The sequence below is a fragment of the Plectrocnemia conspersa genome, unplaced genomic scaffold (assembly GCF_051122295.1).
Source record: "Plectrocnemia conspersa isolate PC_06_02 unplaced genomic scaffold, ASM5112229v1 ptg000010l, whole genome shotgun sequence".
NCBI lineage: Eukaryota > Metazoa > Arthropoda > Insecta > Trichoptera > Polycentropodidae > Plectrocnemia > Plectrocnemia conspersa.
In genome coordinates this window covers 26,736,291-26,754,908 of record NW_028277174.1, presented here as the reverse complement: position 1 = coordinate 26,754,908, position 18,618 = coordinate 26,736,291, and the positions used below count along the sequence as shown (strand labels likewise).

The 18,618-nt window shown below is 32.1% G+C and overlaps 1 protein-coding gene across 10 annotated transcripts; it reads left to right on the top strand.

Moving 5' to 3' along the window:
* Window positions 1–406: 406 nt before the first annotated feature.
* Window positions 407–17,297, top strand: Kat60 (katanin p60). Of its 10 annotated transcripts, none has more exons than XM_088195895.1 (10): window positions 412–460; window positions 551–602; window positions 11,556–11,826; window positions 14,355–14,439; window positions 15,504–15,648; window positions 15,721–15,905; window positions 15,977–16,138; window positions 16,215–16,336; window positions 16,400–16,962; window positions 17,036–17,297. In XM_088195895.1, the coding sequence occupies exons 3-10, from the start codon at window positions 11,644–11,646 to the stop codon at window positions 17,232–17,234; spliced, it is 1,644 nt and encodes a 547-aa protein (XP_088052021.1). In that variant the 5' UTR covers window positions 412–460; window positions 551–602; window positions 11,556–11,643; the 3' UTR covers window positions 17,235–17,297. The 10 variants fall into 10 exon arrangements, with proteins under 10 accessions (XP_088052020.1, XP_088052018.1, XP_088052021.1 ...); XM_088195889.1 differs by lacking the exons at window positions 412–460; window positions 551–602 and adding exons at window positions 2,608–2,749; window positions 5,650–5,798 and having other exon boundaries at window positions 14,355–14,448; XM_088195894.1 differs by having other exon boundaries at window positions 407–602.
* Window positions 17,298–18,618: the final 1,321 nt, after the last annotated feature.

Here is an 18,618-nt window from a genome sequence, read left to right as displayed (position 1 = left end):
TTATTCAAATCCACGCAAAGGTTGGTTTGTTTCCAAGCAGTGTCGGCAAATGTGGTGGGTATCCACGAAGGTATGCAATCTTGGGGCGCTACGGTCATCGAGGGCGGATTTGGCGAAAGTATCCCAAAGGGATGCGAAAAGTAGAATAGGCAGAGAGGAGCTGACTGAAACAAGAATAAAAATTATATTATTATCATATATTATATGAAAATATAATACAAATATAAGAACCTAAAATTTTAAATTATATTCATATATGTATACAAAAATAGTACTTAAATAGTTAGACAATTTTACTCGACCATGTTAAATTTCACCTGAGCAAATGTAATAATGCACCTTTATTATTGTGACGGACAGGTGAACTAACAATGTGATGTATTAGATTACGTTCTTCGCATCCATCAGTCTTTATATAACATCGCTTTTATTACATTCATTTTAATCTACAGTGACACAAGTAATACTGAAAGTGCAAAATAATAATGAAAAATATATAAAGATTTCAAGGCCTATTTTAATTTAATAAAATTTAAATATACATTTTCAGCATACAATTGATTAAATTATAGTATATTGTCCACGCAGCAAGACATAACGAGGTCAGTATATTTAAAAAAAATATATTTATTAACACTTTTTTTTTTAATGTAATCCTATATATAATAGTAAATATTTTACGAAAAGCTTTTTTATGTGTACAGAATAATACATACATGTCCACTATTATACCCGTTGAAAAATCAACGAAAGTATAATATATGATAATAAAAATTAAGCTATTTTTATTTCATATTTTATTTATAGAAAATATAATTCTAGTCACTGTCACTTGCACCGACAATTTGGGTTTTATCGAATGTTTTTGACATGTTGCGTGTTATTATAATAGTGATAAATATTCGTAAAATTATAATTTAATTCTAATATCACTTTTTTTATATATTCTGACATCGACTATTAACTATGTTACTCTTACAAATTTAAGGAACATAATTATAGAATATACTTTTTGGGTCTGCCTCAATATATTCACTATCAATATATTTCCAAAAAATAATCATATATTTATTACATTTTTTATTTTACTCGTAACTAAATTGAATCACTAGCCTCCTTCCAATACAATAAAACACATATATGTATATGTAAAAGTAATAACCCAAATAGCTGTAAAAACCAAACGAACATTCGGTTTGTGTTTAATGAGTTTGAGCTGAAACTTTATTTTGTATGGTGCTTGAAACTTCGCTTTAATACGAAATGGCAATATGAAAAAATCCAACTATCGGGACCACCCATAATCGTTGCGACGAAATTAATCGTAAAAGACCTGCAAATAAAGTTTTTCGTACCTATTTTTTTATAATTGTAGATGTATTTTCTCGTCAGCGTAAGTCTCGTCATACGAGCGGACGCCCTTTAACAGTTCCAAACCACTTGCATAACAACCGACCTTGCACTAAAGGTCGGTGCTAAATACTAAAGAATGCGGTGCCGAACAAATACCTAAACTCGGCATCTCCATATTACGCATTCCATATAAAGAACTAAATCACTACTTCGGTAAAGAACTTAGTGCTCTAATAGCAATAATGCTAAAAATCAATTTAGAATCAAACAAATTCAACAGATCTTTTAACAAATGGTTGTTATAAGATCTCCACAATCCAAATAAAATAACCAGAATAATAGTATCCAGTTTCACATAAATTAAATTTCATTGATTATCATAAAAGGGATTAGACTATAATAACACATGCTTAATATTAATGTATTAACAGAGATCATAACAATACATTTTATTTATATTTTTAATATTTTTAGTAATATACAACTTAGCATAGGTGAGATGAAAATAATTTATTTTTAATACTGCTATTTTATCAAATTAACTAATGGGGCTTTTTATATTTGATTTGAACATAATCATAATAAATAATAATATATAATAAATTTAAGTCACTCTACTGAAAAAATCAGTATTTATGAGTTGTGTCACATTTTATTAGAGGCTGATTTTCTCAAAAATATATATTATATTATATGAATAACACAGTCTCTCTATGAACGCATCATTAGTAAAGATTTTAAGATATCCTGTCTAGATCTGTGCGTATCGCTAACGGGTTAAAATTACACTACAAAAAAGCACAGAAGGAAGCGATTGACATCCCATAGTGTAGCATGTACCGTACAACACTTCCTGTTATATAACAACATCTAGAACGTTGCCAGATGAACCGACTATATTTTAAATATATTCACATTGTTTGCTACATGGAATATCCGCAGTTAAAGGTTATAACAACTGACATATAGGTCAAGTTTCACATATGAAACATCGCTGAGAACAATTCTTGCTCCTTGAGCCGTTCGCTCTTCACGGTTTTTGAGCTAACTATGACTGGCACAATGTTGCACTTCAAGAATCTTAAAGCGGTTCATATACCGATGAAATCTCTGATTATATTTAAAATGATTATGTGCAAATTAATGTTGAACTATCCATTGTGTAGAAGAGTACCGGGCAATGCTAGAAGTAAACAAAAAAGAAAGCCCGAAAGTGCGTTGATCTTCCTTAATCTAATTTTGGGCTTCCAGTCACTTGTGTCCCCTGCGTAAGTGCGCATTGTGCTCTGCGATTACGTTATACGTTAAAGTGCTACTTATTTATATTGTTCAACACTACAATTATTTATATTTATAAAAAGTTCAAAGGATAGTTTATGATCACAAATTGTTAATGGTAAAAAAAGAAAAAATATATCTTTAGAAAATTAGTATATGATATTTTGGCGAATTTATTTACTGTCTTTTTTTATTAATCAGATATATCTCAAACCTTCTTTGAAAGTGACACAACTCAAATCAACTGTTTTTACTATTAGGTATTATATAGTTTATTATTTATACAAATATAGTCTATATTTATAAATCGATCAGAAACATCTTCTTTAAAAATAATTTAAGTATTAGCAAAATAAATTACCTGGAAATATAATTAAATTTTTACTTTTGCTTATCAAATATTGCATCATATTAAAAATATAACTTTATGCACAATCTATGTACAATAACGTCACAACTATAATACGTTATTTCTAAGAATGATAATTAAAATCTATAGATTTGTACACGAATATGTTTTTTTTGTATATGTAATTAAACTATTTATATTAATTCTCTATTACCTTACAATGAGGGTGTTCGTGTAAGACTTACACGAACATAGGCCACTATTATTTACTATAAATACATACATTAATAAAAATATTTTATTTAAATGGAATTAATGGTAGTTCAGAAAGCATGTTAATTATTAAAAAATAGATCTGTGTGTAATGCATAAATTTAATATAATGCATTTTTGTTATTTTTCTGTCAGTCATCGCATGCCAATGCATTAACGATGTTGTCGCAAATTTATGTTTCGTACGTGAATCTTATTTATTTTGAGATATCTATTTTTTAAAAGCGTACATTTACTAATGCTTTAAAGAAAAAATAGTGTATGGATATGATCGCATAAAGTGTGAAGAACGCTCTTTTGAGTTTTCAGTGTCTCATGATGAGATTTACAATAAAAATAACCATTTAAAGCAGTGACTTCCACTTTTTATCCAAAACACACAGATGCTTTACTCACACAATCGTATTGTAGGAGTTGACAACCAGTTAGTGTGATATTACATACATTAGACCGAAATATTTATTTTTATAACATGAAAATCTTTGAAATGAGCATTGCCGCTTCAACAAGAACAAGCGATACAACGAATATTCTTACGCGCGTGTATCTCTGCTCTCTCGCATACATCTGTATACGTAAACAATGCATTCACGAAATTATTGCAATACGATTTTTTACCACCAAATGTATTTAGATTCGGTACTCTCACAATTTTTCATAGTGACTTTTTAAAAATTGAAAATGAACTACCAAATTGAGTTTCAAAGACATTTTAAAGCAGCATATTAACACCTATCAGTTAAATTATATTTTCGCTAGTAGTTAAATTACATTTTTACTAGTGAAAATATAACTTCACCAAAAAATACACAATCACTGTAAAAATCGGATGAAAATAAATAATGATAATTATGTAAATATAAGTATTACTACATATAGAAAAATTAAAGTCATATAATTCTACTAGCACCTGACAGATAATTTATATTTTCAACGGTAAAAATATATATCTATTGGTTTCGATATGATTTTACTGAAATGATATTTTTTTTAAATATTTCCGGAATAGATTCGAGACTGTTTTTTCGAGATTTTCTTTTAGGAATAGCCACATGAAACTGAATGTATTATTTATTTATATTGCTGCATTAAATCCAGTTGTCAAATTATCAATAATACAATTTATAAAAACATTAAATTTATATAATTCAGCTGGTGTTGTTGATTTTACGTTATTTCTTTGCTTCTTCCTTCTGAAAATTCAGATCGAATACCTAAATTTACTGCTACTAATTTACATTTGTTGAATATTTCCGCTCTTGTCTAATGTTTTTAAAAGTACAAAAAGCAATATAGTCAACAATAATTTGCAAACAATTTTTTTTTACTTTTTTTATAAATATGTCGGGCCCCTCAAGGAGAACGGCTTTCAGTAATTTGTCTCCTCTTCCCCCTCCCCCTCTTGGCAGGCCTAGGGGTAGGACAAAAGTGATAATGATATTACAGAGCTGTAGAAAAAATATTTGAAAAAGCTGTTATAAACGTCAATGAATTTTTTGATGAAGTTGTGTTTGCGAATGAATTCTAGTCTTTAAAATGTGACACGAAACGTTGAGGATAAAAACATTTCAATTCCAAATTTATGTGGAATTACAGATTTTTGTCTATCAAGTCCTTTAGCTGATGTCGAAAAGTGTTTGTTCTGAATATAGAGGTGAAGTGGTTGAATCAACAGACAAAGATCTGTTGGTGTATAAAATCAATATAGATCTAAAGTGCTCTGATTTTTTTTAGTCAAATATTAATAGCTGTTCCTTAAAATTGCAGGGTCAGATATAAATGATTATTAATATTTGTATATAATTTCAATTTAATTTTTATATTTTATTTTTTCTTGGCTTAAATAAAAATCTGGAAGTTATGTTACGAATCTATCGTTATGTAATTCATAGTATATTAAAATCATTTTTTTTATTAGAAACTTATAAATGTAAACCTTTTAATTATATATGATAAAAAAAGAAAAATAATCTTGTATTAAAAAATAATTTATTTTAATACAAGATTATTTTTCTATACTTTTTTACAAACATAATAGTGTAGTTGTGTCACTTTTGAATGTGAGCTTTATTATTTTTTTTATTGTATTTATCTTCCGCTTTCTTAATTTTATTTTAACACATTGTAAGTAAAACATATCTATAGATAACTACATTCGCCAAAGGCTAATTATAGAAACAATAAAATAAATAAAATTTAAAATTCCATAAATATCCTTGCACGATCATAAATTATAAAATATAAAATCACCTTCATATCATCCGTGGTGGTGGAGGCATCCGATTTTTCGCACATTTTTACATGTGTGATATTGGCAAATCACCGTTCTCTGAAATTGTTATTTTTATTATTATTTATTGCGTCAATATAAAGTGTAAAATTAACGAAGGCCAAAGTAAGTTGCAGGTCTAGGGCAACTCGACGACTCCCATTGTGTTCCATGTAAGGACACAGTATAAAGCGACATATTCAACAGACACATGTCATGTGTACATATTAAAAAATAATATCTTCAGTCGAGAATGGCGGGCTTCATAATACAGAGGTATATATATATATATTTTATTTATTTATTTATTCAATACTGTAATTTAATTATTGTGTACGACGTAAGAAAAGCCCTTCGCATCGAGTTTAAATTATAAAAGCTCTCGCCTTATACACACACATAACATAATAGGTTAACGACGTATGTATATAGAGCCTCATAAATAATTTCGCTATATACAAACACATTTCAGAAAGCCATATTGCAACCCTTCGTTAAATTTTGAATTATAATTGCGTAACACATAACGCGCGCGTAAATGCCTTATATCATTTTATTATAAACGCTTATGCTTTTGATTGTTATTTATATTTTTGATTATTACAAGCACTGTTGTTAAACTACTTTCGTTTTCGCTATTATAATATTCACCGAGAAAAATCGAAGCTACGAATTTTCGAGCTTTCAGCGCAGAATCGAAGGACTATACTGATGAAAACGCGAATGTTGAAAGTCGCTTGACGATCCCGTGTTTTCATGCCGTGTGCTGAAAACGCTGAAAGATATGAAGGTGCCTAACAGGGCTGAATTGGTGGTGTATATAAATTATATACATTTTTTAATTTATTAATTTCACTCAATTCAATGTTCAAAATTGAATATTCCACACGAAAACTTTTTTTAAAAATCCACCCTACATGCCAACTTATTACCTATAATGGACATTTCCATATACTCTAATGAAACAATAAGTCAAGAGTAAGGAAAACAAGTGTCCCGGGTTACTCTTTATTAACAAAACCATTGTGGTCGCATTGTGATCATAAATTAGTTAAATAATATTGTTTACGGTAATTAACGCTAATGAAGTTCAGTCGCTCTTCAAATTCTTGAGTGTTCCAAATATGATGATTTCTCTCATGTTTTGTTTGGTTAAGCATTTTATAAAAATGTCACATCTAATTGTGAGCTTGTATCAAAAAATATTAATGATCTTTTTAAAAAAGAACTGACAATAGATAATGTAAAAAACTATTTTTTTTTAAATTTGCAAAAATAAAAATAAATAAATCCAATTTTTTATTTGAAAATACCCCCCTCCCTCCACCCTTTCTCATGTGTAAATTCATGTGATACTTTTATATGTTTCTTAGATTCAGAATCAACGTCGGTGCACACGTGTCATTCTATAATTACAAAGTTTTATATAAATTATTTTTTAATCACAACAGTTTTGAAATTTGTGCAATAATTCTCGCTGTGATACTGCGTCTCTTAATTTCTAAGTCGTATCGAAGTTAAGCTTTAAGATTATGATGACTGCTTTATCTGGATCAGAATAGACGGCTTAAGAAAAACAGATATTTTCACAGACTTCAAATGGTAGTCTCAGTCGATTCAGCGTAGCTGCGCTTGCTACAATGTCAACTGCACTCATATTTATTCCAAGCCAAAAGCGAAGTGATTGTTATGGATGAAGTTACGGAAGCTTGGATTCGATACGAACGACAGTGTTCTGGCATATATACCCTTGCTAATTGGGGAAAGTCCAGCGTTTTTTCTGATTTGGGGCATCTAGCTTCGTAACAGTAAAATCGACAACGCGTTATTCTATGAAATTCAAAATATTGGGCTCCAGCACATGTTTGGCTGGGATATGCAACGCATTCCTTCTGCTTTTTCGCGGATTTTTCGCTGTAGATACCGCTCAGATACATTTGTTTTACGCTGACGAGAAAAATCTTCGTTCTTAGCTTATGCCAGTTATGCCTTCGTTTAGCCAGTCCTTACAACTAACCCCATCGCAACGATTACGGATGGTCCCGACATTTGTAATTGAAATAAATTATTTTTATGCAGTCTCTATATAATATATATCATACAAAAAAAATGTAGTTGACTTTTTGTTAATATCTAATTCATATATTATTAGACTGTAACCAGTGGCGTAGCTATGGGGGGGGCGGAGGGAGCGGGCCGCCCCGGGCGGCACTTGCTTGGGGGTGGCATATTCGCGATGGGTGTGGTTCTTAACCATGAATGCACTAAAACATATATAAATCGACGAACAACAAGAGCTTAATATTAACCAATTTATTATTTTAAGAAATACTGATTTTTTCCCTAAAAAAAATGTATTAGGGGGGGGGGCAATTTTAAGGATCGCCCTGGGCGGCACATACCTTAGCTATGCCACTGACTGTAACGATAGATTCTAAATCGGGTAAATTTAAATAAAGTCATTGAAAATGTGCTACATTTGGTACCTGTTATGCGGAAATATACATTGACCCTTATTTTTTTTCAAGCTAGATATACAATTTTAAAAAGTGTTTTAAAACTGTTAATATATACTATTTAATAGACGTTAGCTTGGATACACATTATCACTAACGTAAAATAACTGGGTTTTTTTTTATAAATTCTAAGGTACACAAATCAATAAGTTTTATAATACCTTTTATAGAGACTTCCGTCACTATTTTCGTCACAACGATTATGGATGGTCCCGACATCTTTCATCGACTTTATTTTGAAAAAGTCATACAATTAACAACTGAAAAAACTATTTTATAAATTCACCATTGATGTCTCAAATCGAGTGTCTGAATTACTGTAGAATATCTTCAGCAATTGTAATATGCCATCGATTATAAAATGTTTTTGAGAAATCGTTTATTTTGTATATTTCATGTAGATAAGTAACAAGCTCGTCTGTCAAATCTTGTTCGTTGAGAATGTATTTGGCTCACGTCGAAGAGTTCACACACTCATACATGATTCATGCATTATCTAGTAAAAGTATAAACGCAATGTAGCATTGTAACCTTTAACTAAAACTCATAGTTAATGCATACTTTATCTAGTCACTGTATACTTTATCAAAATTTAACTGTAACATAACAATAGCATATTTTTATTAACGATCGGTAGCATTGAATATTAATATGTAAGCGGAACATTAACATCAAAAAACTACTAATAAATCATTCTTTATTAAAATCGCTAAGCGAAACATATTTCATCCATCCAATTGACACGTTCAACGAGGCCAAGTCTCAATGGGATGATAATCTCGCAAGTCTTTATTATCAAAAGTAGGTACGATGGCAGAAATGAGTCTTCATTGACTGCGTTGATTCGATGACGCATGGCGGTTTTTGAAGCTACTAACAAATCATCAACTCCGTTCTTAATTGACGTCGAATTTCCCTTCATGCGGTCGCAAATTCTCAGAATTATAACTTCAAACATAAGGAACACGTAACGATTAAACGCTCAACTCGAGCATGCGCAATTGATGTCGGTTTTTGTTTATTTAATTTGCTGCCCGATTCGGCCCTGTTCTCTCGTAACGTCATATCTGCCGATGCGCTGATATTCGGTGGTAGTCGGCGATATTCCCTATTCTATTAACCTATATATTCGAACTGTTGTGTTTAGGTATATGGACGAGAACTAAGCAACAGAAGCCGCATTTTCCAAACTCTGTCACGAAATCCTAAAAACACAAATCATAGGAATTTATCGCAGCAAATTATGGCATTAAACAACACAAAAAAATGGCGCACGATACGATCGAATCCATTTTATTACAATTCAATACATACTTGCATGTATATTTAACGCATTGCTTATAATTATAATACAATGCAATCTTCTATATAAATTAAAAAATATAATTGGTCGATCTACTATTGTTGCTAAACAGTTTAAATATATTTTACAATTTGTTTATTAATAACATTTAATTACAATTAAATTTTAATGTTCCCGGGTGTTGAAATTTACATAAGTCACGCAACTTTTATCGATTGCACGACAGTCTTGTGTAATATTTGTGTCAATAAACTAAGGTAAAACTTTTAAAATAAAGGACTTTTCGTATCCACAAGTTTTCTTATAGATGTGTACTGTAAATAGTTCTAGCTAGTAAAATAAAAAAGTCTCGCAACTTAAAAAGTCTTGGGGAATGAAATTTTAGATCATCATAGTGAGGCTTTTTCATTTATAACATAATACCTTTTTATAAACTATTATTATTTAGAATATCGTATTGTTTAGATAAATCATCGAAAATCTAACCCAATCAAGAATTACCCAGGTATGTAAAAGCTACATATCTTTACTGACCAAACATGATTAAATTTTAAAAATCAATCAAAATCAATATTGTAAGTAAATCTATGCAATCGGAAACCATTAAAAAATTGTAAAACGCTTCAAAACTATCATATAAATATTATGTATAGCTTTGTTAAAAGTATTATTATTTATTTTTTTATTTTAATTATTTATTAAACTAATATAGCTAATTGTTTATACACTAAACAAACATAATCGAAACATACACATAAAATATAATATAAACATAAACAGAATATCAAAAAAAAACTTCATCGTATTTTTATAAAACTAATTGGTATTACAAGTTTTTCTAGATACTCCTCTTGGGTTTTAGTATCGAATTGATGTGACCTTTAATGTATGTTTACTAATAATAGACGGGTATGAGTGTCGGGTGTCGGTGTTTAATGCATTCTATTTGTAAGAAGTCGTTGAGTTAGTAGTCTATAACAGAGTTATCTATAGCTATATTTGTATTATTACCTAACATATCTTTATAATTAATGTTATTTTTAAGTGTCATCTGCAAACAGATGTATTTTACATTTTTCTATATTATTAATATAATATATATTATAAAGAACAATGGTCCTAATTTAGACCCATGTAGTACACCGTGAGATATTATTTTTCTCATTGGAATAAACATAATTTATTTTAATTTTTAAATATTTATCAAACCTTCTTAAAACTATTTCACTTTTACCTATGACCTCTAATTTCTTTAACATTATACTCAAATAAACTGCTCAATGATTTTATTCGTATCCTTGGCCGACAACCAATCATTTATCACTACTTGTAATACAGTTTTAATGGAATGTTTTTCTATAAATCTTGATTGTTGTTCACACAGAATGTTTTGTGAAATAATAAAATCCTTTAATTGTTCGATTATAACTTCTTCCAACAACTTTTCATATAAGGTAATTGTAATTGCTCTAATTTCCTCAACTTTTTTACCATTTTTTTATATAAACTTCAGATGATATCTGATCTTATTAGTTTTTTTATATTCTTACGTTTTGTACTATTTTTCTTGTTTTAGTATTATGTTTTCCTAATTTCAAGCTAAGCTCAAATAAATATTTAAGTCGACATTTTTTTTTGTAAAATTATAAGGGTTTGAAAATATACAGCAATAAATAGTAATCTATATTAATAAATAAATAATATCAAAAATAATACGTAACATTTGAGAATATCTTCGTTTCGACTCTTATCGGTAAAAAGCGGGAGACGAAGACAAGACTTTTTTGTTACTGCAATGTCCGGATATCGTTCATCAGTTGTATATATTTACAGCAACAATTCTACATTTAGATAACAGTGCAATTAACTAAAAAAATTGCTCTTCTTGAATTTACAAAAATTATTTGTTTATAAATACGTAATACAACATTATAAATGCTTATAGTTATAATTATAATATAATAGGGGTATATTAAAATACTTCTAAAACGAATTGTACTTAAACTAATTACTTTATTCACAATTTATTTTTAAATGTAGCGAAATTATATTATGAATCCTAAAAATTTTTAATTTTATTAAAGATTAAAAGTATTTCTATAGCATTTTTTTATTCGCTCGTTAAATGTATTTAGAACGAATCGAGTCTATGGCCGGAATTAGGGCCAACGGTAATGGTTTTTAAAAAGTAACACCCGGATGACATCTGTGTAGTGCGAGGGCGGGCGCGTCGAAAGTGTGTTGGCAGGCCTGCACGCTAAATGCCAAAAAAGGCTCGAAGGCTGCAAAGGCGTCGGACGGCATGACCAGAATGTCGGGCGCCGAGCTGGTCGCCGACATTTGCGAGAATACGCGGCTGGCCCGTGAAATGGCGCTCACCGGCAACTATGACCCGGCGGGGGTCTACTACCAAGGCAGTCTCCATCTGCTACACCGTCTCCTGTCCGCCATCTCGGACAGAACTAGGCGCTCCAAATGGCTGCTGGTAATTCGCACTCTATACTTTCACATACTAATACACGTTTAATGTTAAACCCTTTGTTTAGATCAGCGATTCCCAACCGTTGCTCCGAAATCTTCTTAAATATGCAAATTACGTAGCTACTGTATATTCATATTTTTGGTTTTTGGTCAACTAAATGAGATGCTTGAATTTATATTTATTGTGCAGAAACTTGGCGATTACCAAAAATTAAGGATGCCGATACAGGTGTCGAATGAACTGTAGGTGTATTCATATGCTTTGTTGTAGATTGTCGACCTCGTCCTTCAAATGCTCAAATGAATGGTGATTACTCTCCCAGAAAGTCTTACATAATTTTTGTATTTAGCTACTTAGACCAATCCTAGTAAAGGAGAACTGTACCCCTGATGGAACGCTCCTAATTAAAAAACTTTAATGCTGTATAATTCCAGCCATTGTGTCTGAAAGTGTCCTTTCACAAATAGTCCAAAGTAGGTGTAAATTTGATGGGTGTCATTAAAAATATATAAGTACTGTCTGATACAAATCAAATCAGAAACCCGTCAATTTGACGAGTGCCGTAAATCTAGTGTTAATAAAGACGGGTATATGTAGAAAGCCTTGAGTCACTGATAGTGAGATTCCTAGTAATATAGTCAAGTGAACGAACACATACAAGAAAGGACGTGGATTAAGGTAGAAAGCCTTGAGTCACTGATAGTGAGATTCCTAGTAATATAGTCAAGTGAACGAACACATACAAGAAAGGACGTGGATTAAGGAGAACAGTTCATCTGCATTGAGATGTGAATAGATGGAAAAATTGATATGAAAAAAATTGAAAAACCTCATGGGTTCATATGAAGATCGAACCCACAACTTACACAATTGCGCTATCACACTGGCCGTTTTTAATTCATAATTTTACAATACAATAATAGATAATGATCTCCAATGCGCTCACTGTTCCTTGTAAAACTTGTTAGTTTGCAACAACACATTTACAAAATGGATCGCTCAATGCGTTAAAATTGTTTAATTGTTCTACAGAACGAACTGTGTATTGAAATTTTCAATTTCAATTGGTCAATTTCATCGTCCGATTCAATTGGTCAATTTCATCGACGATGAAATGGTCAATTTCATCGTCCTACTGAGTGAACAATTCGCAACGTAGTGTACAAATTTGAATAGACTGGAAGCGTTGGAGATAGGGAAAGAACTGTACATCATCATAGCACCTGTTCAGCCGAGAATATTGCTGCTGTAAGTGAAAGTGTGGCCGAAGACCCAGGATTGTCGATTCGCCGGCGTTCGCAGCTTTTGGGCTTTTCATATGGCTCACTTCGGCATATTTTGCATCTGGACTTGCACCTACACCCATATAAAAATCAGATAACACAACAACTTAAGTCCAGAGACCATGGACAGCGAATAATTTACGCAGATTGGGTGTTAGAGCAGCAGGAAGTTGATGCAGATTTTTCAAAGAAAATCTTATTCTCTGATGAGGCACATTTCCACCTCTCTGGGTATGCTAATAAGCAAAATTGCCTTATATGGGGGAGGAAAATCCTCATGTGATTCACGAGCAACCATTACATGCCCAAAAAGTGACCGTTTGGTACGCATTGTGGTCCATTGGGCCATTATTTTTTGAAAACGATGAAGATTGTACTGTAACATTCAATGGTGAGCGCTATAGGCACATGATAACCAACTATTTTTGCTACGAAATTGAAGATATTGATATGGAAGACATGTGGTACCAAGAAGACAGTGCAATTTGCCCCACATCAGGTGTAACATTAGATGTTTTGCATGAAAAGTTGCCAGGTCGCATTATTTCGCGTTTTGGTGATGTCAACTTGCCGCCAAGATCATGCGATTTAAGACCATTAGATTTTTTGTGAGGTTACACTAAAATTCGTGTTTATGCCAACAAACCCGAAATGTTGGAGAACCTAAAAACCAACATCTTCCAAGATATCCTTCATAATGTACGAAAAAGTCATCAAAAGGATCGACTACTGCAATAGACTTAATTTAATTGATATTATTTAAATAATGAAATACGATTAATAAAAAAAATCCAAAGATATCCTTGAATTTGTGTCTTTTTTTTTAAAAATAGTTCGTAAACTAAAGTTGGATCACCTTTATTAAATATGTCCACAATTTTTTTTTCAATTATGCTTTAGAATTTATTTTACAGTATATCGACCTTTATCATGCAACTAATTCTAATAAAACTAGCAATCAAAAATTCATCATTTTTTAAAATACAGACCTCAAAAACGAGCCTATATCTGCCCTCCTCCGACCTGACCTTCCGTATTACTTAGAGCCACAACAGAAGTTCAAATATTTAAATCATAAACTAAATAAATATTATAAGATATAAAACATACATTAAAAAGATTGGGAATCGTTGGTTTAAGTTATTACAAATGTTTATGTATTTGTCGAGTGTATGAGACCAGCTTAAGCTTTTGATTACAAAGAACGTCCAGATAAGTAATTAATTTATTCTTTGTCATGTTACTTAGGTGCAACAACAAATAACAAAGGAATACGAACAATTTAAATCTACAGTTTCGGTTCTCCAGCTTTTGAAGCACGATGGAAATACAAGTATGTCAGGTGATGGATTTTGCTAACTATTAATTCATCTTTTATAATATAATTGTAAAAGTTACCTTGGTGAGTTGGATACTGTTTTTGATAATGCTTCAATATGAGTACCGAATCACTACGTCAATCAGTATCAGTAGAAAAAATTTACCACAAGTTCGACCACATTTATGTAGTTAATATATTTTTTAATTCACATTGCATTCTTACTTTGCTTACGGCAGTGATACGTTGATCATACATACAACGATTAATTTAAAGTCCATACAAATTCCATACTTTTTATTTAATTTCAATTATTCATGCACAAAAATCGCATGGTATTCTGTCATCAGAAAAATTAGTCCAACGTTGGTCATTTTGTCATACTACTTCTTACTAGAAGTTAATGGACCAGTTAAGGCCTAATAAAACTATTGGGTTGCGTTCTTCATCAAGATCACCTCGAAGTAAGTTGATTAGTTGTTCAAAATGAAAAAGCGCTCTGAGGTTAACTGTCATTGGACAGCTTGCTCTGGCCCTTATCAGTTCTATACTGAAAAAAGGTTCTCCATCGACATATAAATTGAATACATTTTAACCATGAAAATTATAACTTGCTTCGGTCGCTGTATCTGAAAAATTTAGGCCGCAAATCGAAACCGAGCCGTAATTTAATATGGATCTATATTTTACAATCACAACATTTCTAAACTGAATTTTTAATCTAATTGTTCGATTGCCAAAAAATATCTTGATAATTTTTTTTAACTAAAATTAATATGATTAACAAAATTTTCTATAAAAAACTAATAAGCAATTCAAAACCCACTATAATTTATAAAATATAATACATGCAGACTGTTGTGTTATAGCAGGTTTTGAAATATCGATGTTTTTATCTAAAATCACTTCTAAATAATTAACGTTTTAATCGTACTATTACAGTAATTTTTATATTATTACAATGACACAATAAATTTATTTACAAACACAGTTTATTTATCCATTCAATAATAAACAATCTAATTTGGTTAGTGCTTAATTTATTTATAATTAATATATAATGTTGATTTAATTTTTAGGAGGATATGAAGAAATTATGCCAACAAGAGATATCCCAGCACCGATGTGGCCTCCGGCTCTTCATGAAGTCGATCCGGACGTGTGGCCTCCGCCGCCAAATCGCGATCCAGACGTATGGCCGTCTCCCACTCCAGTGGAACATAAGTATGTTTATTTTTAAATCGTAATTTATGTTCTAAATAGTCTTGAATATGAAATGTTAATTATAAATTTCAGAAGCGGTCCACCGATAAAGCCGTTGAGAGGACAAGCTAACACATCTGCGAGAAAACCTAATCAGAATGATAATCGTAAGAATCCAAACGCTCCTAGAGGTTCTGCTGCTGCTAAACGAAACCAAGATGCGAGAAGTTCTCGCCAGCCATCTAAAGGACAAAACGCAAATGCAAAAACTAATTTAGGTATTAATAACAATAATGTTAATGTATCTTTGATGTCAAATTTCACGTTTTAATATATGATATTTTTATAGGTAAAAATAAAGATTCTGGAAACAAAGAACAATACAAGGATAAATCAGATAAAGACAACAACAACGGTGATAATGACGACAAAGAAGAAAATGTAGAAAAAGAGGAAGAAAAGAAATTTGAACCCTCTTGTCATACCGATGGTTATCTTGTCGATATGTTGGGTGTGTTTTATAATACCGATTAACTTATATAAAATTATTTTATTTACATTATGTTAATTTTATAAAATTATTTCAGAACGTGATATAGTACAGAAAAATCCCAACATTAGATGGGATGATATTGCTGATTTAGTAGAAGCTAAAAGGCTCTTAGAAGAAGCTGTGGTTTTACCGATGTGGATGCCAGATTATTTTAAAGTAATACATTCGCCACATAATATGATACAATAACAAAACTTTACATTGTCTGTAAATTTATAGGGAATCCGAAGACCTTGGAAAGGAGTGCTCATGGTTGGACCGCCTGGAACTGGAAAAACCATGTTAGCTAAAGCCGTTGCAACCGAATGTGGAACAACTTTCTTCAATGTATCGTCTAGCACTCTAACATCTAAATATCGCGGAGAATCAGAGAAGCTAGTGCGGCTCTTATTCGAAATGGCGAGGTTCTACGCTCCGAGTACTATATTCATGGACGAGATAGATTCTTTATGTTCGAGACGAGGATCTGAAACTGAGCATGAAGCGTCCCGACGTATCAAATCCGAGCTCTTAGTTCAAATGGATGGTATAAGCTCGGACGCGGACGAATCCCGTAAGGTAGTGATGGTCCTAGCTGCGACCAACTTTCCGTGGGATATCGACGAGGCTCTTAGGCGGAGGCTGGAGAAAAGGATATACATTCCGTTACCGAATCGCGAAGGTAGAGAGGCACTTTTACGCATCAGTCTCAGAGAAGTTAAGTTGGAGCCGGGAGTGGATTTACACTCGATAGCCGATATGCTAGACGGCTACTCTGGAGCTGATATAACTAACGTGTGCAGGTTTGTTTAGCTTATTTTAAGTGAGATGTTTTGATTAATTTTTATTATCTTGACAATTTTTTGGTATTCACAGGGATGCGTCCATGATGTCGATGCGCAGAAAAATTGCAGGTTTAAAGCCAGAGCAGATCAAGCAGCTGGCCCGGGAGGAGCTGGACTTGCCCGTGTCAGCGCAAGATTTTAGGGAAGCTATCGGCAAGTGTAACAAGTCTGTATCCGAAACCGATCTTGATAAATATGTCAAGTGGATGACGGAATTCGGCTCGTCGTGATAATGCTTATTTATTTTATATGCCACTAATTTTATAATAAAGTATATTCAAATTAATTAAAAATAGTTGTTTTTTTATAATATTACGTCTTAAAAATGTCATAGCTTAGGTTAGAGAATAAAGAAACTAATTATTCTAAGCTGGAGAGTAACTAAGCTAAGAATGATGATTATAAAAAAAACTTACATTATAATTTAAAAATAGCATATAAGTTACAGTTAAAAAAGGGTTCTTAATTTAACTTTTCATGGAATATTTACCTATTACATATGAATATCAGATCTGTTGTAAGCCTATCCAACATATACAAAAATTCCTCTAAAAAACTTTTTATAACTGATACAAAACGACGAAGAAAACAAAATATGGGATTTATAAATTGCCTAGGTTAGGTCTCCCAGTAAAAGCCTCTTTGTTTTTCAAATATAATATAATGCCAGATTAGAAAAACTTTTCTATTAATTCTATTATTTATTGTAATAATTGAATTGCTATAATTAACTGTGTGCATAGAAATCCCAATTTTACTATGGGGGCCGATTTCGATTTGTTATGGCCAAAACTGGTCGGCACTTGAGTAGCACTGGCGTGACGATTTTTCGACTGGCAATCCTGCAGACGATCCGGACGCGCGCCCCATACTTGTAAATCATGTAAACAGCTTGTAACCGTCAATAAAACATTACTGCAGCGGCTCAATCTGTGTCTAATTGCCACCCGTCGCCATCACCGTCCCTAAATTACTAGTAAATTTACATTTTAAGAAAGGCCTTCACCTTCATATTAAGGCCGGATGGATTTGCCCGGCACCGGGCTGGCGCTGTGTAGTGGGGGTGGTGTTGTATGGGCAGCGTCGGGCCGGCGCCGGATGGATTCGTCCGGCACGTCTGCAACTAGCCCATACAACACCATCCCCACTACACGGCGGGGGTCTGGTGCCGGGTGAATCAATCCGGCACGTGTGAAACCGGCCTAAACCTTTCACCGTGGCAGATATTTTTGCGTGCCATTTCTAAATGGAGCACCTATTTATGCCATATGTTATATTGGGGCCTATTTATATTTGAATCTAGATTTTTTTATGGCCAAAACATGGTGCCACTCTGGTAGCACTGGCGTGACAGTTTTTTCTCACGACTGACAATCTTCGGACATTCGGACGTGCACCGTCCCGCGCCCGCCTTGTTTATTTACTAACAATGTAAAACATTATTGCAGCGGCTCAATCTGTGTCTAGTTACCACCCGTCGCCAAAGTTATTTAAATATTATTTCAATAAATTAAAGTGATTTTCAACTTTAGGGACGGTGGTTGTGACGGGTGGCAATTATACACAGATTGAGCCGCTGCAGTAATGTTTTATTGAATATTAACGGTGTTGTTT